Genomic DNA, 22,286 nt, shown 5'->3' with positions numbered 1-22,286 from the left:
TGAGCTATATGGTATACTTCTAATAATATTAGGGTTTAGAAAATTTTTAACTTACTATAAAAGTGACAAAAATAAAAGTTGGCCTTGGGGATCTTACCTGCTTTCCTTCTCTGAAACACAAACAGAACATCCACTAGAGCTATTTGTCATGCAGTTGTGCTTAATTTTGTTCTTTAGGAGCTGATGCAAATGAAGCAGGATCTGGAAGAAGTATTAATAGCAAAAGATCAACAAGAAGAGATTTTGAGAAAGAGAGAGAGAGAGCTTACCGCTTTAAAAGGAGCACTAAAAGAAGAAGTATCTAGCCATGACATGGAGATGGATAAACTTAAAGAACAACATGATAAAGAATTGCTAGATCTACAGCAGAGCCTGGAGAAAGCAACAGAGGTGAAAATAAGTGAATACAATTAATTTCTACAGGGAAAAGCCATCCCTCTCACAGATGTCATAATAGATGCTTCCAGATACTACTATCCCCTTAGCAAAATGAATAGGTAGAGATTTAGGCTAGGAGATGCTTAGCTGCTGAGAATAAATTTTATGTCGTGTACGTATATAATGTTTTGAGTGCTTGCCACAGCTGAAGCTGTGGCCCTTTGAGTCTTTATTTACTGTTTTCTTCATTGCAAGCTTTGGGAAAGAATAGATGGGAGTATAGTACAGAGGGCCATTTACTTGTCTTGGGTTAAATGGAATCACTGAAACCTTGAGGATGCCCTGAAGAGCACCAGTGTGCTTTGTCAGTGATGCCGTGGAAATTACAGTTTCTAGCAGCTCTTTGCAGCCCTCTGTTCTTACCTGCAGCTCCTTGTGCCACATCCTGTTTCCTGGTTACATTGTCCCTTCTTGTTACTTCAGCCATTCACTACTAGGTGGTGGGGTTTTTGTTTGGTTCTGTTTGTGTGGTGATTTGTTTTTTTGCTGGGGTATTTGGTTGGTTGGTTTGGTTTGTTTTTTTTGTGTTGGTGGTGTTGCGTGGTTGGGATTTTTTTGTGTATTCCTTTTCCCTTTTAATTTATTGAGCTTATCCTGTTTACTGAATTGCCACATGAGTGCCAGCTCAAGGAAAACAGCAGAGATTGGGTGTCTGGAAGGAGACAGGAGGAAAATGGAACTGAAGTAATTGCCTCTTCCAGCATCAGCATGTGGTCTTTGTCATGGCAAGAATAGCAGCAATTTTCGGAAGTGCCTTATCTATTACTGTTTTCCAAAAGATTTCCTTTTTGAAGACAGCAGCTAGGAATTTATTGAAAGATTTTTTTTGTAAGGGGTCAGTTCTCGTAAGATTTTGAGCACTATTTTTACAGTGACAGTTATTTGTGTCTATCCCTCATTTTACTTCTGTCAAATATTTCAGAAAATTTCTACAGGCAAACTGCTTGAGCAGTGTAAGTCAAAATTACAGGCCCAGTTTTATGCTTAGAAATGTCTGTGCCAATTTCTTTTACCTTCATGTCATTGGTGTTGAGTTGCAGTTATCCTACTGCTTGTAGCCAAAAGCATAATGTAGAACTGAATTAAAATTGAGCTTGCAACTTAAATGATATATCCAAAGCTGTATATGCTTTATGAGCAAATTGGAGCATATATAGAAGATGCTGGATAGATGACTGAATTCTGATAAAGAGTATTTTTTTGAAGGATTGTCTCTAAAATTTTCTTCAGTGGTTAGAAAAGTTTTTAATACACTGGTTTGGATGTACAGCCTGGGACTTAATGCTTGTTTGGCTTTGATAAATGTGTTGTTTCTCTTTATTTACATCATCATGGAGGTATTTGACTTATCTGAGCTGCTTGAACTGAATTAATTTTTTTCTTTGAGAGAAAAGTAGAACACGTAAATTATCATTTTTTATCATACAGTAATTGTAGTGACAGCTTAACCCCAGTGAACCATCTTTCAAAGTTACTGCATGGTAATTTACTGTATTTCAATTATGGAACTGTAATTACAACTGACAAGAAATGAAAGAGTAGTCTGTTTGGCATAACAATAACAGCCTGGGAAATGGCTCTATGACTGGGTTGCTGTGGCGTAGAGATAGTTATAAATAGCATTTATTTACTTGCATGGCATAGTCTATCTAATAGTAAATTTAATAAAATGTTCAAAAGTGAAATTTAATTAATTAATATTGCTCTAAGCACTGGGTCTTCTCTTCCGATATTACTTGAGTAATTTTTGTTGGTTTTATTTTAAGTAAAATTTCTTACAACATGCTTAATTGGAAGTTTCTTCTTTAAGTTTCTTCTTTTTAATCTCACTGGTATTAGTACCTACCCTTAATGATTTTTTTAAAGGTCAGCATTACCTCTACGACTACTGGCTGAGATTAGTTGTTGAGTTTGATATATCTTCTATTAGGCAAGTGTAGCTGGGGGAGATAGATGAGTGATCTGCTGTGATCTTACTTATGATGTTAATTATTGATTTTATAATTAATCTGGAATACCTAACAGTGTATGTGTAAATCCTGTTTTATACAATTGAAGCTGCCATTGTGTTGTATTTAATGAGGAAAACAGGTGTGTAAATGCTGTAATAGTAGTTTGATAGAGCAGGGTATATCAGAGTCTGTATGTACAAGGTTGTTAGTTCTTATGTTGCTTTTATATCATCCAAATTGGTACGCTGAATAAGGGTGGTTTGTGATATCTTAGTCCAAAAAGGAAGCTTTTTCAGGGAGAAAGGAAGCAATTTTTATGTTAAATCAACCGAGTTTTTCAGCATTCATTTTCAAGTAATGTAGAGCACATTTAGTCTATGTGATTAGAATGTCACATAGATCTGTTTTGAAGTCATGTTAGAAACATACACAAGGTTATCTGATAATAGATTAGGGTTCTTTGTTGTGTATGATTCTGTTCACATGCTCACTGACGTGGTAGGTTAGTTTTTTGTTTGTTTTGTAGAGATTTTTATATAAAGTCACAGATATTAAGTCTTTTTTTTTGCTACAGTTCATGTTTTTAACTTATTTCTGTGTTACGTCTTATGCTTGTGGTCTTGATGTCTGATTTTTCTTAACTTCATTGGTTGTTTATTAAGAGTGAGATCAGACTGTTCCCATTTAACAGTGGTAAAAGTTTTACTTTTCTGTAACACACTTCTGTGGGCTAGTAATTGCCTTTAATTTAATAATAAATTTAAAAAATAATGTCCTTCTAATTAACCATGGATTTTTCCATAACAGCAGATGGCAGAGCAGTAAAGAATAGGAACCTTTTCCTGGCATTAATATAGTACAAAAAATTTATATTATTTAATCTGACCCAACAGCACAATAGGCCAGAATTGTACTGCTTACCTTACGAGTGCTCTGTTACTGATGTAGCTGAAGTAGAAGAAGTGCTGCTGTTTATATCCAGTAACATTTGGAAATACCTTTTGGAATGTAATACTGTAAGTAAAAGGTTGTAGCAAATTGCAGCTAGTACTGTCCAAATTCCACTGAAATTTTATCAGCTCAGGAGTGCAGTTTCAGTCTGCCCAGCACTGTCAAATTTATATCTGCCCTGAGAAGCAGTCTGCACAAGTGGTGTTGTTCAGAAAATGCTGTATTCATCACATTGTGAGGAGGCATATTTAAGCCTGACCTCAACTGATTTATTCAGGGTTCATCATTCTTCTGACCTTATCCTCAAGACGATAAAACAGACATTTAGAGTTTAGAAGCAGTTTCATTTATCCACACATTGAAGAATTCACTGAAGCTAGTGGTCATATGAGTTTTAGCTGACATGTAAAGCCGTGGTATGATCAAAGAGAAGGACTTTTATCAGAGCAAGTGAAAGCAACAGCAAAAGACAATGGTTATCTTCTGCATATATTATGACGTGAAAGTGTACTCCTTTAAAATAAGAAACTAATATAAAATCTTGAGTATTGTAGATGAGAAGCATCTTTCCTTTTTTTTTCCCCCACTATATATATAATATATATTACATATATATATAGTGATTGGGATTTAGGTGAGTCTAGCACAGAGGTGCAAAGAACTTTGAAATGAAAATTGCATATTGATTCTTTTTCTACCAAGCCTGATAATATATTTCTTCTTCAAAGCTAATAAAAATCTCCCACATAGAGCACAAGCTTAACAAAAACTAGCTTAAGCATTGTAGATTATATTGATATAAACCCTGTGTGCCTTTCTTCAGAAATGGCTTGGCAAATATAGTTTAAATGTAAAATGAGGCATAACAAAATTTAGTATATTTTGAGAACCTATTTTGAAATAATGCTCTACAAACAAAGAGCAGTGGTTACTTAAGTCACTCAGAGTGAAGCCATAACTGGTTGTGGAACATCACAGAGACACTGGTACATGAAGAGATAGACAAACATACTGTATATAACTGTGAAACTGTATATGTGGGAAAAACCTAATAGGATCTCAACTAATCAGATGAAATTTTGGGGTTATAATAAACAGCTCTATAAAAACATCTTCTTTATAACAGTAGAAGAAAACAAATTATATAATAGGAATTGCTTGGGCCTAAGAATATCATTATGCCCTTGTGTACATACATCCATAACTCCTCTGAATCTGCATCCCAAATGCTGTGTCTGAGTCTAGCACATTCACCTCAAACAAGATACATAACAATTGGAAAAGAGTTAGAGAAGATGAGCCAGAATTTTAAATGCCACTGATGTTTCTTCCTTTGTGTGCCTGAGCAGCCTGTAACATACTGAAATAATGCTTATTCTTTGTTTCAATGGTAGAAGCCAGTTGGTAACTGATCTAAACTGTATACAGAGTCCAAGAACAGTGGAGTCTCTGGTCCAAGTCAATGTCCCCTCCTTCATGACACAATTCCCACCCCCACCCTGCTTTAATTTTCTGCCCTCCTTTACCAGTCCTCTAAACACTGGGTATGTATTTGACTGATTTCTAGTGTGGTCTTACAAGCACAGATGGAGCAGAGGAAAGAAAGTGAGGGTGCACAGACTGAAGTGTAGTGGTGGAAGGAAGGCTGTAGGCACTCCTTAAATGGGCACTGTTATTGGAAACTTGTATTTTAGAACTGTATATGGAAAATCTAGGCGACAGATTTGTTTTTCTCTGAAGTGTCTGTTCTGTGCAAGTAAAGGAATTCATTTGATAATAGTATCATGCATGTTTTTAGGCACCCATTAAATGAAATATCAAACAAATGATGGAATATTAGCTGTGTTGTCAACAAGAATAATAAACATGCCTCTAAAGCAAACTGAAGATGTAACTTGGTGACTGCGTTTAGTGCTAAAGCAAGCTTTTTAAGTTCCAGCTCATCTGGTCTTTCATTTCTGTGCAACTTACTTCTGCATTTATTTAGTGGGGATGTGTATGTTTGGATGCAGACAGTACCATGAAACTGCAGCTGAATGGCTTTTATATTGTATGTAGAGTCTGGAAAGCCTCTTAGCAAAACTGCCATGCAAAGTTCTGTTTGAGTTGGATTGGACCACATCTAAACAAAACAAAAAAAAAATCTGTTTTCTCATTTGATAGTTGTGAACCTTACGGGAGGACAGTTTCAGTTAGCCTGCACTGGGAAGGAGAGTTGGGGTTTTGTGGGGTTTTTGAGAAGTTTGCTGTTTTCTGAAAGTTGGTAAGAGCCAGTGCAGTCAGATAATTCTTTAATACCACCAGGAGGATCTCTAATGCTGTCAGCAGATAACAGTATCTGTAAGTTTGGGTGGTTTGTCCTATGACAGTATGTATTTGTGTATGTGTGTGAAGTACTAGACTGTGAAGTCCATGCAATAGGATGCAATGTGAACACAGAACTAGTTAATATTTTACTCTAGTATTTGCAACAGCTTCTGACCTTGAAAATTCAGTTAGTATAAGCCAGCTTGAGTATGTCATGATACGTAGCTAGGAGGATAATATTGACTTTGGTATAGCTGCTACTTGAGAGGTTAATACTTTCCTGGCTGTGGATTTTGTAACTGTGTAAATGAAATACAAAGTCATGCCTATACTGGGGAGAAAGAAAAAGAAAAAAGGGGGGATGCATTCTCAATTTTAAAATGTAGGCAGTTAATAGAATGGCTCTAGCTGAAATGGAAGGAAAGACAGCCTCCCTTGCTTGTAAGTTTGTGCAGTTGCTTACTGAATAATCTCTTGACATACGGCTGAGAATTCAAGTAGGTTGCAGTGTACCTCACTGAGACATGAAAACACATTGACCCTTTTAATAGGTAACTAATAACAGTTAACTTCCAAAGGCATAGCTGTATGTTAAAGTAGGCTAGGCCTCATTTTGAGATCATGGGAGAATTAATATAATCAGTGTAAGGTAGAAAAGCAGTAAGTAAAGCTGTTTAGTCTCTTTTCCAGAAGCTTGGGTTTTTTTGGGGGAGGGTAAGAGGGAATCTTGTGGGGTTGGTAGCCTAACACTGTCACTGTTTTGCTTTCGAGTTTTCTCATTCCCTTTTTAGAACTATTTTGTATTAGATTTTTTTATCCATGCTATGCAGTGTTACAGTGTTATTCATCCCAGGACCTCAGCTGCTTTAAGAAACAGTGTCTGAGGTTAGAAGAATTGCCTAGAGGTACGCACTGGGGAGAAATACCGGAACTACAAACAGAATACAAATAGAAATAGACCTGTTATTTGCATTCATGAGCTTTAAAAACTAGATGACTATACCTGAATAATACTGATTTCAGAAGCTGTCTTCACTGGAGAGCTAATAAGGATTACAATTAAAGGGCTCTCCTTATGTTGAGACTCATTATATTTGTCTTTTTTTTCTTTTTGTGTCAGTCTTTGGATGTAGGTTGGGTTTGGTTTGTCCTGGGTTCAGCAGTACCAGTCATTTTTTCTCCTTCTTGGTAACTGGTGCAGTGCTGTGTTTTGACTTTTGGGCTGGGAACGGTTGCTGATAGCACGTATGTTTTGAGTTACTGCTCAAATGTTTGGTTTGTCCAAGGACTTTCTGAGCCTCATGCTCTGGCAGGGAGGAGGAGAGGCTGGGAGAAAGGAGAGACAGGACACCTGACCCAGGCTAGCCAATGAGGTATTCCATACCATAGCACATCATGCCCAGGATGTAACGGAGAGTTACCCGGAAGGGCTGAGGACTCTGGGGGTTGGTGGAGGTACCAGTAGGTGCTCAGTCGGGCAGGGTGGGGTGAATTATGGGTTGGTGGCTGGTGAGATGTTGTATTCTCTTCACTTGTTATTTGCTTTATCGATAATTATTACTATTATTAGTGGTAGCAGTAGTGATTTGTGTTATACCTTAGTTATTAAACTGTTCTTATCTCAACCTGTGGAGGCTACATTCATTGGATTCTCCTTCCTAACTCTCCGGGAGTTGGGGGAGCAAAGGGGTGGAGTGAGTGAATGAGCTGTGTGATTTGGGTTTAAACCACGACAGTTTTTTTCTTTATTTGGAAATCACCTGCATGTTAGGTAGGGAAATCAATGTTAGTTGTTGTAGTTAATCTTGATTTGTGTGTATATGAAAAAGGAAGAGGAAAAAACAATAGAAAGGGATTTGGTATCTCCACCACTACTAACTTCTCAGGGTCATCTAAGGGGAGATAGGTAGATCTGAATCCCCGGAGCCACATGAAGCTTTGTGCATGTAGCTCAAGAAGTTAGACAACTAGTCCAGCATCAACCTAAAAAGGTGGCTTAGGAGAATTTAGAGTTGGTTTCAGCAGACAGTATCTTCTATGATACCTTAGGTGTTCCACACTAGGAACAGAATGAAGTGAGCAGCCACACTGTTCCCTTTATTTTTCAGAAGGTTTTGGAGGATTATTGTGTCATTTACTTTGATTCCACAAGTATGTATATGGAAAGAAAATTTGAAAGTCTATACTTCCATTAAAAAAACTTCTGTTTGTACTCTAGCTCATTTTGAATGGAGATTTATTCCTTAGATTTGTATATCAAGTATGACAGTTAAAGAACAGTTAATTGGTTGAACTCAGTTTTACTTGATTCTGAAGGGAAATATAAAGGTTTTCAGAAAAATTTGCTGAGCTGTGCCTAAGAAACTTTGAATCTAGCTGAAATGTGACAACTGTAATAATCTGTGAACAAGATACTTAGCTTCTGCTCATTTTACCTCTTCCTGTATTTTGTAAAAGGTCTCTGAAGATCCTATTCTGTACAGCCACTGCCAAAAGGGAATTTCACCAGCTGAAACACTGAAGTCAGCCAAGACCATTTTTTTAATGATCAGTTACACAACCACTCTCATGCCTTTGCCAGTGTTGAGGGTGTGGTAAAAAAAAAAAAAAAGGTGTGGAGCTACAGAACATTTTCTGCATTCCTGTCCAAGAGATTTTTGCTGTATTCAGGTTGAAGTACAATATTTCATTTGCATCTCAAGGTCCATGTTTCTCTGGGTTTACACAATAATAAGTGGTGGTAAGGATTTTGATACCTTTTTTACTGAGTTTCATCCTCAATTCTTTAAATCTGTTTACTGCTTGCATCCAAGTTGAGAGCAGAATAGTATATAAATGTATTTGCTTTGCCCATATTACTGTAACACGCGAGTTGGAACAACGTTTATTGCTTTGTTTAGACTTGGCCTTGACTAATTTTGATATATTGTACATTGTTGTTAGACTATAAATCTTTTGGACTATAAATCTGTGTCCTTGTATACAAGGACACAAACCCAAATTTTATGAAGTTCACTTTTTGTTAGGCAAAACACCTCAAAGGAGCAGGATGAGAACTAGGGAATTGAATTTTGCTGCTGAATTTTCCTTATGGAAAGTGACTTCCTTTGGCCCAAAGCTGAAAAATACATGCTGCAGCTGTGACTATGTGGGGTCAGATAAGCAGACCTACAGTAGGTAAAACTTTATAAATTAGGTGTACATACCAAATCAAATAGTACACACATACATGTGGTGCGTTTTCTCATAATCTTCTCAATTATCTGTTACAAGTTAAAAATAGTTTTGTACTCACTTAAGCACAACATTAGAATTTTGATTCTTGAACACTGATTAGTTTTTTTCAGACTTTGGTGTGTTCCTGCACTCAGTACACGCTATTAAAAGCTTCTTGTGAATAAAGAATTACATTGAGTATTTCACAAACTAGTTCTTTTTCTCAGCACAGCTGCAAGATCATAAGTAACATTATTCCCCATATTAATTATAGGAAAGTAAAAGGCAGACAGATTACTGTCAAAAGGATCCATTAGTTCTGCATGTTCAAACAAAGGGGGCAAGGTTAACATAATGTTAACCATTATATAATCCTTGGTACATCCAGGGTACAGTTTTTGCTGACTTTAGTTGCAACTGTGCACTTAAAAGTTTGGAAGCCAAAACCTAGTGTCTCAAATCAGCCACCAAGGAAAGTACAGAGCATGCAGTTATTGATCCCCTCTGGAAAATTTTGGTTGAGTGACTTGCCTCAGGAGCTCTTTGTCAGAGACAGTGATAGACTTCAGATTCTCTAGGGCTGTATTTGGGCACCTTAGCTGTGAAACTCTCCTTTCTGCCTTGCTCATTTTTGCAGCAGCAGCCTCTTTCCCTGTAAACTCTTGATTTGTTCTCAAACTGATGGACTAATCCTTTCAGTTTCAGAATTAAAATGTGTGAGAACTATAAGAAAATATCAGTGGTTATAGGCAGCCATAGATTATTTTTCTCCATATATGATTTTTTTTTCTGGTCAGAAACTAATTTTTTTTTTTTCCACTAGACCTTTCTTTTAGTATTTGATAACTTGTGTTTTTTTCTTCATAATGGTTTGGGCATACTGCTGCACTAATAAGTAAGCCTACAGCCAGGTTGGACAGAGCCTTCAGTGGTAGTTGAGTGTGAGGTATCCCTGCCCATGGCAGGGGGGTTGAAACTAGATGATCTTAAGGTCCTTTCCAACCCTAACTATTCTGTGATTATCTGTGCACTATGGTACAATGACAGTGTCAGAATGGAGAAACTTATCAAACTTATCTTCAGGCAGTTGCAGAGGGCTTTGTTTTGTGGGACCTCATCATTACAGCTGTTTTCTTTCTTCTGAACAGTCTTCTTCTCCTGCCCCCCCCACCTGTTTGATTTGGGTTTTTTTGTTTTGTTGGGTTTTTTTTTGTTGTTGTTGTTTTTTTGTAGTATTTTTGGTTTTATTGGGTTTTTTTTAGAAATTTGGAATTCATTTCCAGCTTCTCTGTAGCTTAAGTCTGTTGATAAGGCAGATGATAAAATTTGAGAAGCATAATAAAATATTTCGTGTAATCAAAAATAATGAGAAGAAGGTATCAGTATGTTTAAGAAGTCTGCAAGGATGTGGGTATTAAGAGGAAGGTATTATTCCGTCAGAGACTGAAGAGATGGAAATCTGAATATGAAACAGACTAAATGTAGGGAATGGAAGGCACTGATTGCCCCAGAAGATGGTGTGATGACAGACAGATTGAAAGGAAAAAACAAAACAAGTGCAAGCAAACAAACATAACAGCGAAAATGCTATAGGGTTTTTACTTTACATAAATATAATTCCATAATATGGCAAAAAAAAAAGTTATACATACTACCACAACTAGAAAGTCAGAATAAAAAGAAATAAGCATGTTTTATGGATCATAGGGAAGAAACTGCAGTTTTGGATTTGAGATTTGTTAATTTTAATATCCAGAGAGTCCATTTCAATGCTTGATATAAATTTCTTTCTTTTTTTTTTTTTTTTCAGTTCGGTTTGCATGTTCTGGTTTTGATTTTTGCTTTTGGTTGTTGGGGTTTTGCTGGGTTGTGTTGGGTTTTTGTATGACAAATACATGTGAATATACAGTATTTCATTTTAGAGTTTTCTTTAAGAATCTTGCTTAGCCAGTTTTGTCTGTTACATGCTTTTATGTGTGTATGTATATCATCTCATTTCAACTCTGAAGAGGCTGATCCACAAGTCTGTGAACTAAAGATGTTATGCTAACAACATGTTTGTTAATGTTTCATATTCAGCTTAAATCATTACTTTGTGACCTTTATCCAGTTCTGTTACTGTGGGTTAAATTTATATAAACTTAGTTAAAACTATTGCCAAACCTTCACCAATACCCCAAATGTAGCAATGTAAAGGATTTATGAATGGGTACCAGCAGGAGTCATTAATTGATGTTGTGTCATTAAGCCTTAAGGACCTTTTGTTAACTCACTGTTTACGTACAGCACCATTACAAATAAGTCATGTGTGGACTGAAGGATATGGATCCACAGCACAGTCTGTACGTGTGAGTTCTCCCTGTCTGGCTGCTTTCCTCATTTGTACTTGCTGCCCCTACAGTGTTCAGTGAACATTCTGCTTTCATCTTCATCACTCTAACCCACTCTAATTCAATGCTTTTGCAAACAGCTTTCAGCTCCTTCTTTGAATGTGTGAGCCAGTTACTGAATTCTAAATGAAAGCTGTGCCTTCTTGCTCATGTAGACAGAACTAAAGAGAATAGGATTACTGCTGGCTGTTAGCAAATACCATCTGTTGTACAGTTTAAACTGCCTGTGCTGTTGCCACTTTCAGTTTTAGCCTGTGAGGTGCAATAGTTGGCATTCAAGATATATCAGCATACATAGTAATTTCTTTGTAATTTCAGTGCATTGGTTTTCATATCTTCTACCGGCATGTTTTATTATGCAGAATATAGTCAGCCATCTCTAACTACAGAGTGGTAAATTTCATGTGTGGTCTCTATGTGAGTAATATTGCCTTCTAGTTGCTGGGGTTGGTTGAGTACACTGCTTGTGTAAGTGGGGTTCCATAGTCAAAGGGCACAACAATCTATTTCTGCTTCAGCCGTGTATGATTTGATAGCTGCTGGCCTTAACCTTACATAACTGTTCAATATATGGATAGGGATCTCTCTCTCCACTGGGTCCTTCCCTAATGGTGTTGCTACAGGGGTATCTGCCAGAACTACATTTCAGTGCTTGTTTCCTTTGCATACCTTTTGTAATGATACCTGTCATGTTCACCTGTCTTCCCAAGAGAAGAGCCAGAGGGGAGATAGAAGGTGACATGGGGTGCCAGATAAGACTAACAGGGAGAATAGGAGAAAGGAAGAGGCGTGGAGTTGTTTGATGCTCTGACTTTCTGTTGCAATATGCTATGGGAGATGACGTATATTGCCAAAAGCTATTATAATCCAGAAGCTTCATTTGTGCCAGTGAAGAGCTCTGCATGCAGTTCTCATTACAGTGAGGATAAATGAATATAGAGTGGGTTGCTTTTTTTCTATCTAAACCCAGCTGTGTAATTTGACTCTTGTGGAGAAGGGATGCCGTGTGTGCATTTTCTGCTCAAAGAACATCCAAATTGTATTTATGTGGTTTGACTGTTTAAATTTCATTGTCAAATTGAAGTTACTAATGTATTGTTTTTTTCTAATATAATCCTGAATGATATCCTGAAGGTGATCTTCCATGCCTTATGTGTATAATACAATTGTGTCTGATAACCTGATAGGATAAGTGCTCCTGTATTTCTTCTCAGTCTTACCTGAAACAAGTTGAAAGCATACTGAAACAATAGAGCACAGTGTAATGTGCACTGTGAAGAAAATTTGTTCTGCTCTCTCTAGAAGATAATGTAAGCAAAATGGCCACTTTCCAGCTAAAATACACTAAAGCTCCCATATATATTGAGAGGTTTCCTACCATTTTGAAAAAGTGTGTGTGAGTGTATATGTTTATTGTTGGTATTTTTGAAGACACATGCCTTCCAGGTTAAAGAAAGGAATCTTGTACTTAATATGTTATAGAATTTGTTTGGGAACAGTTCATCCATGTGAAGATATAACCCTTGTAATGATGCCAAGGTCATTAGAGACCTGTGGAGATCTGCTGGTTAAGTGCTGGTAACTCAAGCATCTGGAACTTGGGGCAGATTTTACTTATATACCCAATTTTTTTTCCAAGATTTTAAATTAGGTTAACAAAGCTAATACTTGCAGCTTGCTCTTTACACTTCTCTACCTTTTATGTATATTCATCTAGCATCCTGCTAACTTACTGAAATGCATAATGAAAAAGGAGATAGAATACCAGTTTAGTTTTAGTGGCCAGAAAAGTATCCCGTGATACATACAGCATAAGGCAGGCTGGAGCAGGTCTCTGGATATGACTGTATCAGTGGAGGCTGAACTTAATTTTGAACCTGTTAGGTTAAATACATATATATATGTGTGTGTGTGTATTTAAGTATGTAGATCTGGAGGTTTTTTTGGTTGATTGCTTTTGTGTGTGTGTGCATGTGCTTCTAAGTAAATAATACTTCCTGTATTGGGAAAGGAGAACAAACTGTGGTAGATGAGGTGATGGAATTTTCAGGTGCGGTGTGGGCCTGCTTCAGTCCTCTCTTACTGTGCAGCCCTGTGTAGGCGGTTGGATGAAAAAGAACAGACAAATCAACATTCCTTTCCCTGAACTCCCCAGCATGCCTCAGCTGCTTTTACTCAGCTCCAGAAAGGGGAAGTGAGACTAAAAGGAGCCACTGGTGGAATGCTTGCTAATTAGTAAAACTTTGCTGTATGCAAAAAGCAAAAATTAAAGGAATATATAAATTTTATTGAAATTTCAATATGTGAGAACTTAAAGCATCAGAAGATTTTATTTCAGAGCTTTCAATTAGTCAGGTACTTAAAAGAACAAGTTTTTTCAGTATTTTCAAAAGACCAGAACTTGTCAGCCTGCTTATGCTGCCAGTTTTTGTCTAATAAGTTCATTGACCCTGTAGACAGTCTGAGCATTTTCAGAGTTACTGCTTTATCAAACTAATTTGCATTATTTTAAAGCTGTTGCTTGCTGGAAAACAATCTAGTGCTGGTGCACTTTGTAAACACTCTTTTATATAACTTTGCTTATTACTTTTGGGGGTGGGAAATATCAAAAAACTGAAAAGTTATTTTTGTGCATTCATAAAATATTTCACAAAATAGGTGTTTACCAAACTGCTGTGTACAATTTCTTTTGTTTTCATCCAGATAAACACAATTTCATATGTGACAATGTTAAGCTTTAGTAATTATCATGCAATTAGCTGTTGTTACCAGATAGTGTAGAGGCAAATAATGGATACAAAAAATGGATTAAAAAAAGGAGAGAAATTAATGGATGATACATTCATGGAGGAAAATCAATGAAGCTGGGAGTGTATAATGAGGAGAGGCTCACCCTCTCTTCTTTATGTCCATAAACATAATCTATAGCCATTGGAGAGATTCTCATAACTGGTGTTCTTACTATTGTTTAAGGGTTTAATGTAGAAGGCAGTGAGTCTGTACATTAGAACCAGGTCTTTGTAGAGTACTGCTTTCTATCAGACCTGAATGCCTGAGAGCTAGAATGAAAAACTGTATCTTGGTTTCTTTTTATGTTCTTTGGAGGGAATTCTGATTGACAAGTGAATGAAGAGCAAAGATGGAATCTTCCCAGTGCTTTACTCCAGAATTAAATGTTTACAAGTACATACCTGGTCTGTGTTACAGTATAACAGTATAGATAGTGTAACAATAGAGAGACATAGTTTCAACAGCAAATGGTAGGGTGTTTCAGAGAGAGGAAGTGGTGAGATCAAAGCCATGGTTAGATACATGCTGCAGCTAGTTGCCCTGCCAAAAAAAAAAAAAAATCTATTAGCACATGTGATAAGTTGTGGTGAGTGCTTTATTGTAGATACTCTTTGTGTTGTGCATTCATTTGAGTTTCTGAAAAAATAAAAAGTGTATTTTTGAATACAAGTTGAACTAGTGGCTAAACCTCCTTCCATCCTCAGGCAGTAACTGAAAACCAAGCAGAAGTCCCAGTTAAGTACAGCCCCAAGTGTGGGCCATATTGTGTGCAGGAAGAGCTGAAGCAATACCACTATAAGGTACTTTCAGTCTCTATTGCTTGTTCATGCCTGCTCAGTCTGCTCTTCTGGGCTCATACAGCAGTTTGTGAGACTGTGTTTTGAAATTGATTAGGGGTTTGGGTTTTTTTTTTCCTAGTAACACTTCCCCTACAAACCACTCTTTTTTTTTTAAGTGTCAAGTTCTCTCTATGTTTATCTCTGTGTGTATGTATTACAGTTGATCCTGTTCCTTAAGTTGGTTTACTTTGCAGCCCCACAGAAGTTTCATGGATGTAGAATGTTGCATATTAGTGCTTGGAATAAGCAGTGGGGCAAGACTGCCTGGAGTTTGTGTGCTGTAGAAGGCATTCTTCGTCAATATGTTCTTCTTTAAAGGTCCATATGGCTTTTGATGTCAAGTTTTTTAGATTACTTGGAATTACCTAACAGTAGGATTTGGTAATGAAAATATTTTAGGGCAATAAAGAGGAAGATGTTAAGGTGAAAATATGTGATGGCAGGCATGAGACTGTTGAGGTGTTGTGTGTTACTTTAGCACATAGGTATGCCCGAGGAAAAAAAAAAATCATTTTGTGTATTTCTCAGTAATATGAACAAGAAAAATACATGTTTGTAACAAATACAGATTTTAAGTTAAATTTGTTGTTGACATTTTAATAATGTTTTATCCTAGCTATATTTGCTGTGACACCATATGAAATTTATGGTTTTTTTTAAAATGTGATATAATTTGTTTTCCCCCAGAGTGCTGCTGTCCTTGCAAGTGAAAGAAATGCTGCACAAGAGGCACGAAATAGTATAGTAAATCAAGTCAAAGAGCTGACTGAAGAAAATGAAATATTGAAGAGAACAGTTAATGAGCTAGAGATTAAAACTGAAGAGTTGCACAAGCAAATTGATAGTATGAAAGGAGAAGAAAATTTAATGAAGGAAAAAATAAAGAGATATGAGGTAAGTTAGAAAACCAGCCCCTTAAGTAGTCTCCTTCCTGTTTGTAAAGGTTACATTGTAGAACAAAATCTGACAAAGGATGGGCAATGTCATTGGGAAGACATCACAAAACCAGCAGGTTGTCAAGAAGCAGGATACAATTTGATGACATGTATAGGAATGTATAGGACTTACACACTGAAAACCAGTGTAAAAGTCACAGCTTGGAACTGGGGAGGTCAGTAGTAGGCCAGAATTCAATATACTTTGTAGCTCAGTTTACTGGTCAGATTAAAGGCCTTGCCACTGTTTCTAAATGTATAAAGTCATATCATTGCAGGAAGAGAAGCAACAATTAGAAGAAACATTGAAACATGCTGAAAAGGAGGCAAAGGAACTGGCAGTGTTAAAAAGGTCTTTGGAAAGCCAACTGGAAGATATGCAAGTAAGAGAACAAGAGCATTTTGCTATTTTGAAAGTTTAATTTTTCTACTTGTTTACCTGAGTCGCTATTGCTTTTTGCAGCATAACATCTCATTCTTTTTGAAGCACACTCTGTCTTAAAGTCTAGAGCTCACTGCAATGTTCAGGTGTTTCCTGAAAGCATAAAAGCATAGGATCATAGAATAGTTAGGGTTGGAAAGGACCTTAAGATTGTCTAGTTCCAACCCCTCTGCCATGGGAAGAGACACACACACAAAAAAAAAACAGATCATCTAATTTAAATTGTTACCTTGACAAAGTATTTTTCTTTTCTTTTTTGGCTCCCATGGATCTAGCAAAACTTCAAGGAGATGGATGGCCAAATAAACTGCCTAATGTTTTATACGTGTCTTTTATTATTTTGAATAATCATTCAACTCTGGTTGTTTGTAGGTATTTACATGTAGAGGAATACAAAGCTGTATTTGGATATAAATAAAAACAGTAGTAGTATACAAATGTCAGGAAATTTGCTTCTCTATTTTTATGAATCTTATTTGCAGATATTACATGGAACTGTTATTACAACACAAAACCAGAGAAATTTAACGTATATTGTATAACTTGCAGGCTCTTAAACTCTGTATAAAATCCTCTTTCTACCTTGTCCCTTAGCCTATTCAGTATCCAGGAAGGGATATGTTTTTTCCCGTATTAGCTGAGAAATTTATCATGTGGAAAATGGATCTACTTCAGAGCAGTGAAGAGGGATGTTGGCAATATATTGTATAAGAGTGAAGATAGAATTATTCAGGTGGAAAGAAAATTCAGATCTGTTTAGGAAAGAGATGAATATGTATAAATCTTAAAACTTTTCTTATTGGCACCATATTCTGTATCCGAAAAAGTTGCAAACTTATTCTTTCTTTTTTGCAATTCACCTTTTACATGTAGTGAAGAAGCATCTATTTCAACAGGATCAGTTTAGAATTCTTTTAGTTTTTCCTCTAGAAGAGAAGTTTTCAAATTATTTTATTGAACAAGTCAGACTCAAGTGAGATACGTGCACATTGATAGTGACCCTTTTTTAATTGATCAGGTGTTTTCCCTTGCTGTCTTCAATACAAATTTTACATTACTGTTCTGAGAAAGAAACTTCTTTGTAAGTAGATTATATTCCAAGAGAAGATTGTGTTAACCACTGTGTTCTCATGGTTCAGTTGGTCATAGTAAAAAGAAAAAAATAACAAGAAGAAAATCCTATTGTGTCTTTAAAATGAAATGTGCTTCAAGAATATAAGATTTTAACATTATTGGTAATGAAGCTTTTGTTTCTAAAAAATGATGGTTTTAAGCTGCTGTTCCTTGTAACTCCATCAGTAAGTGTTTCGTTGAAGGCTTTTGGTCAGTTGTTTGAAAAAAAAAGAAAAAAAACCATGTTTATCCGTTCTACTTCACTGGTTCTCCGGATTTGCTTTTATGTATTGCTGGTGGTCTGCACAATCACAGTAGGTGGCGCATTGCTGATCATTGGCTTGTATTTAACACTGTTCTCTAAGAACTCCATTCTATCACAGTCTGACTTGACCGTCCTGCACAACATGAATAAGTGCACCATACGCATCTCCTGCATCTTGGTTAGCTTTGGGTCAAGATTCAGTTGTTTCTAGCATGACTTATTAGTCTATCTCAAGTATTAGTGTTAAGCTAAGCGTGCTAACATGCTAGTTTTTATCAGTATTTTTCTCCTCTATCAGTTAATCTAGAAAAGAGAGATATCATATCCTAATTTTTATGCCCAAAAAAAATGAGTGTTGATGAGAAACAACACAACATCTTACTTCCCCTGAATAATATTGGAGAATGAAGTAGTATCTGTTGTAACACAGGATTTTTCTGAGAACGAAGATAATTGCTGTTGCAATGCTCAGTTTTCATGACAAATATTTTTACCATATACCTATGTTATCCAGTTTTCTGCTGGCTGCATTTTAACAAACAACAAGGACATTGTTATTCTTTAGTGGTATTTTCACCATTTGAAGAATAAATCATTCTATGCCATAGTTACTAGAAAAATAATACAGATCATAATATGATCTGTATTAAATCATATTAAATAGATTTGACAAGGAAATTATACAGAATGATGGGGTAAGAAAACCACCATTTCCAGCCAGGTTGAATTCACCAAGCCTAGAGAACAATCAGCTATTCTGCGCTTTTCCAAAGACAGTGGTTGTGCATTAAAAACGAACTGGTTTGCTAAGAACCAACACTGCTGTAAATTCTTTTTTCAGTCTGGCAGTTTATGCCAGAGAAATCTTTGCTTTCTTCAGTCACTGATGATTGTGATCTATCAGAAATGGAGGTTGGAAAGTGATAGGAACTTTACTTGGCCTAGGAAATTTCCCATGATTCTTAGCCCTGTGATTCTTGTGGCGCATCAGATGGCTCAACAGCTACTGCTTCATCACAAGAGGGATGTGGGCATGAGAGATTTTAACAGATGGGGGGAATGAAAGCGTGAAGCACCTGAGCTTCACTTCTCATACTCTGAAGTAGTAGTGCCACTGTCAGTTTATTATTGAACTAACTGAAATCAAACTTGGCAAAATGGAAATTTCTCCTTGGAACAGGTCAGTTACCTAGGAATTGTATTTTCTGTTAAAATAATGGTAATTACAAATTTACAACTTTCCAGATTTTAGTGATGTACTTAGTATTTATCATCCTTCTTTGTAACAAACAGTAAAAATTGAAAATGGGCAGATGCAATATAGGAAAAGTATAGAGTTTTCTTTTCAGGATGCCAGAATATAACTCACAGGAGACAAAGCTAAATTTCAATCTCAGGCATCTTAGTCTGCTGCTTCTCTGAAAATCAGGCATAAGTTGGCATGATCTGATGAAAATTTAGGTGATCCACTGCCTGCATCAAGCCCCCTAATATTATTTTCTTTAAATACTGCTTTTTATTTCTGTTTGTTTAAATAATAATATTTTCTATGAGTATTCATACCTAGTATAACTTTAGCAATTGCCCTAGTTAGTAGGTGAAATTTCTTCTTATATTAAGTGATTTGGGTGATTGGTTTTTTGTTTGGTTTGGTTTATTTTTGGTTTGTTGGGGTTTTTTTGGTGTTGATAACTCTTAAGTAGAGAGTGACCAGATTTGCTCTGATGTTTACTTCGCTTTCCAGCACACTACAAATGCAAAACATAGCATCCTGCTGGCACCATTATTCTACCACAATGTATTTTACTCATCTGTGTCTGCACAGTTTGTTTCTCAAGGATGTGTAAACAAACAGTAAAGTTAAATGATCAGTGAAAGGCTGATGGAGGGAGGTGCACATGAGGTTTTTATAACCTGCTCAAATATGGCACATCAGTAGGGTCCCAAGATTTCAGCAGCTTTTAGAACTGAAGTGCCAAAGTCAAACCTTTTCAAGGTTCTTAAAATCTGTTGGTGTCAGCTAAACCAATTCTGGTGTAGAATTGAGCTTTGCAAAACAGCATCTATTAGCCCCCAGCATGTTTTAGGGTTATGTATGTGCTTCTTAGGCATCCAGTGTAACTCCTGTTCGTATCAGAGATGTCTTTTGTTGATGGGTTGTATAGGAATGTAAAAGACAGTGAATCTAAAGAAATCTCAAACTTCTAATATTTGACAATGTTCTTTCTTTTCTCTTAGGTTAATTATTTTTTGAGATTCTGATCTATGTTGCCTAGAGAAATACTGTCTGTGTTTTCACATTTAAAATTCTTTGAACTGTAATAAAGTAAGCATCCTAGGTATTAGATATTCAACAAAACTTTTAATGTCCAATTTTAAAATGTAAAAAAATATTTTGGAGTGCTTTTTACAATTTATGGTGATTTTGGTTATTTACATTTTTCTGTTGGAATAATTTAAATTCTTCATAATCTGGTTTTAATCAATTTAATGGCGCCTTTCACAAGTCATAAAAAACAAACCTTTTTCAAGTCGTGTGGTGTCGGGCCATTAAGGTGTTTTATTACGGAGGGATAAGGAAGAGATTAGAATCAAAACATGCAGATGGAATGTAACCTGCAAACCTGCTTTTCGTGTACTGGAATGAACCAGTGACAGTCAGTTTTTCTGCTGATGGACAGTATTTAGAAGCTGGAGGGTGTTACATTCTTAAGCATCCTCAGTGTGGTAGCAGATACATTTGTAGCTCCTGTTAGATGAGCATACAGCATAGCCTGCACTTCGTTCAAAATTTAATCCAGATAATGAAGGTCTAGTTTGGACATTAATGGCAAAGGTTCTTTCAGGAAGGGGATTTCTGTGCTAAGAGCCGCGAAGGTCTGTTTGCACAGTGTCTGTCACAATGGAGTATCATCTTGATTAGGGCTTCTGGGTGCTATAGAAGTACAGCAACAGGAAAAAAAGTCCCCCCCAGTTATTGCTCATTCATTGTAGAACGAGATTTGTATTTTACTTAATTTTTATTTTTACCTGAGGAAAAAATTTCCGAGGGATTGTTAAAGGGATCATTTAGGAAAATGTGAAAACTAAATTTATCCTTTGCATGTAGAAGAATCATGAAAAGGGTCTACGTATGGTGCTGCAAATGTTAGAGCAGTGTTTTAGGAATTTATAGGAAGGATAGAGCGCTGCTTTGCTAAAATGATGTTTATCCTGTACTGGCTAGCAAACTGTAACTCCGTAAACGTTTGTCATTATTTAAGATTGCCTTAATGTTACAGCAGCTGTTGCATGGAGAGTGTTATATTAACATTCCTTAAAGACTTTAGAAAAGAGAGTCTACATGTCATCATTATGTATGTGTATTTATTTGTTTGTTTATTTTTTCATCCACTGCAGGAGAACATCCGTTGTATTTCACAGGAGCAGCAACAGTTAACTCAGCAGTTAGAAGATGAAACTCACCAGAAGGAACAGCTAAAGCAGATAAAGAACGAAATGGAAAATGAGCAACGGCTACTGAACAAGACTGTTGAAAAGTTACAGGAGGAGGTATGAGCTCACTCCAGAGGTAGCAGGAATATTCTCAGCTGCTGAGAAAAATTCACAGGAAAAAAGAGGCTTATAAAAGGTGGAAACAGGGACAGGTGGCCTGGGATGACTACAAGGATGTTGTCCAGGAAGCTAGGAACCAAGTTAGGAAAGCTAAGGCCCAATCGGAGCTAAACTTGGCTAGGGATGTGAAAGATAACAGGAAGGGATTTTATAGATATGTAGCGGCTAAAAAACAGACTAGGGACAACGTAGGCCCCCTCCGGAAACTTTCGGGAGAACTGGTTACACAGGACTTGGAGAAGGCTGAGGTTCTGAATGACTTCTTTGCCTCGGTCTTCACTGGCAAAGGCTCTGACCGCAGCACCCAAGTCTTGGAAGGCAGACACAGGGACTGTGAAAACCTAGACCTTGGGCCCACTGTACAAGAGGATCTGATTCGAGACCATCTTAAGAACCTGAATGTACACAAGTCCATAGGCCCTGATGAAATCCATCTGCGGGTCCTGAAGGAGCTGACAAATGAAGTTGCAAAGCCACTGGCCATCATTTTTGAAAAATCATGGCAGTCAGGTGAAGTTGAGTTGATGAGAAAATGAACGTGAGCCAGCAGTGTGCACTCACAGCCCAGAAAGCCAACCGTATCCTGGGCTGCATCAAAAGGAGCGTGACCAGCAGGTCGAAGGAGGTGATCCTGCCCCTCTACTCTGCTCTCGTGAGACCTCACTTGGAGCACTGTGTGCAGTTCTGGTGTCCTCAACATAGAAAAGACATGGTACTGTTAGAACAAGTCCAGAGGAGGGCCACGAGGATGATCAGGGGACTGGAGCACCTCCTGTATGAAGACAGGCTGAGGAAGTTGGGGCTGTTCAGCCTGGAGAAGAGAAGGCTGCATGGAGACCTCATAGCAGCCTTCCAGTATCTGAAGGGGGCCTACAGGGATGCTGGGGAGGGACTATTCATTAGGGACTGTAGTGACAGGACAAGGGGTAACGGGTTGAAACTTAAACAGCAGAGGTTTAGACTGGATATAAGGAAGAAATTCTTTACTGTTAGGGTGGCGAGGCACAGGAATGGGTTGCCCAGGGAAGTTGTG

At 37.0% G+C, this 22,286-nt stretch overlaps 1 protein-coding gene across 2 annotated transcripts in view; it reads left to right on the top strand.

Moving 5' to 3' along the window:
* The window catches only part of CGNL1 (cingulin like 1), a 62,192-nt gene that overhangs the window by 23,605 nt on the left and 16,301 nt on the right, over window positions 1-22,286 (top strand). For both annotated transcript variants that reach the window (XM_031046133.2, XM_031046131.2), the window contains exons 8-11: window positions 178-390; window positions 15,571-15,777; window positions 16,097-16,201; window positions 21,038-21,190. In XM_031046133.2, the coding sequence (XP_030901993.2) occupies window positions 178-390; window positions 15,571-15,777; window positions 16,097-16,201; window positions 21,038-21,190 (678 nt within the window). The remainder of the gene's footprint in view (window positions 1-177; window positions 391-15,570; window positions 15,778-16,096; window positions 16,202-21,037; window positions 21,191-22,286) is intronic.

Source organism: Melopsittacus undulatus, chromosome 9 (assembly GCF_012275295.1).
Source record: "Melopsittacus undulatus isolate bMelUnd1 chromosome 9, bMelUnd1.mat.Z, whole genome shotgun sequence".
In the NCBI taxonomy this organism is placed as follows: domain Eukaryota; kingdom Metazoa; phylum Chordata; class Aves; order Psittaciformes; family Psittaculidae; genus Melopsittacus; species Melopsittacus undulatus.
The sequence above is the reverse complement of the archived record's forward strand: the minus strand, read 5'-3'. Positions and strand labels throughout refer to the sequence as shown.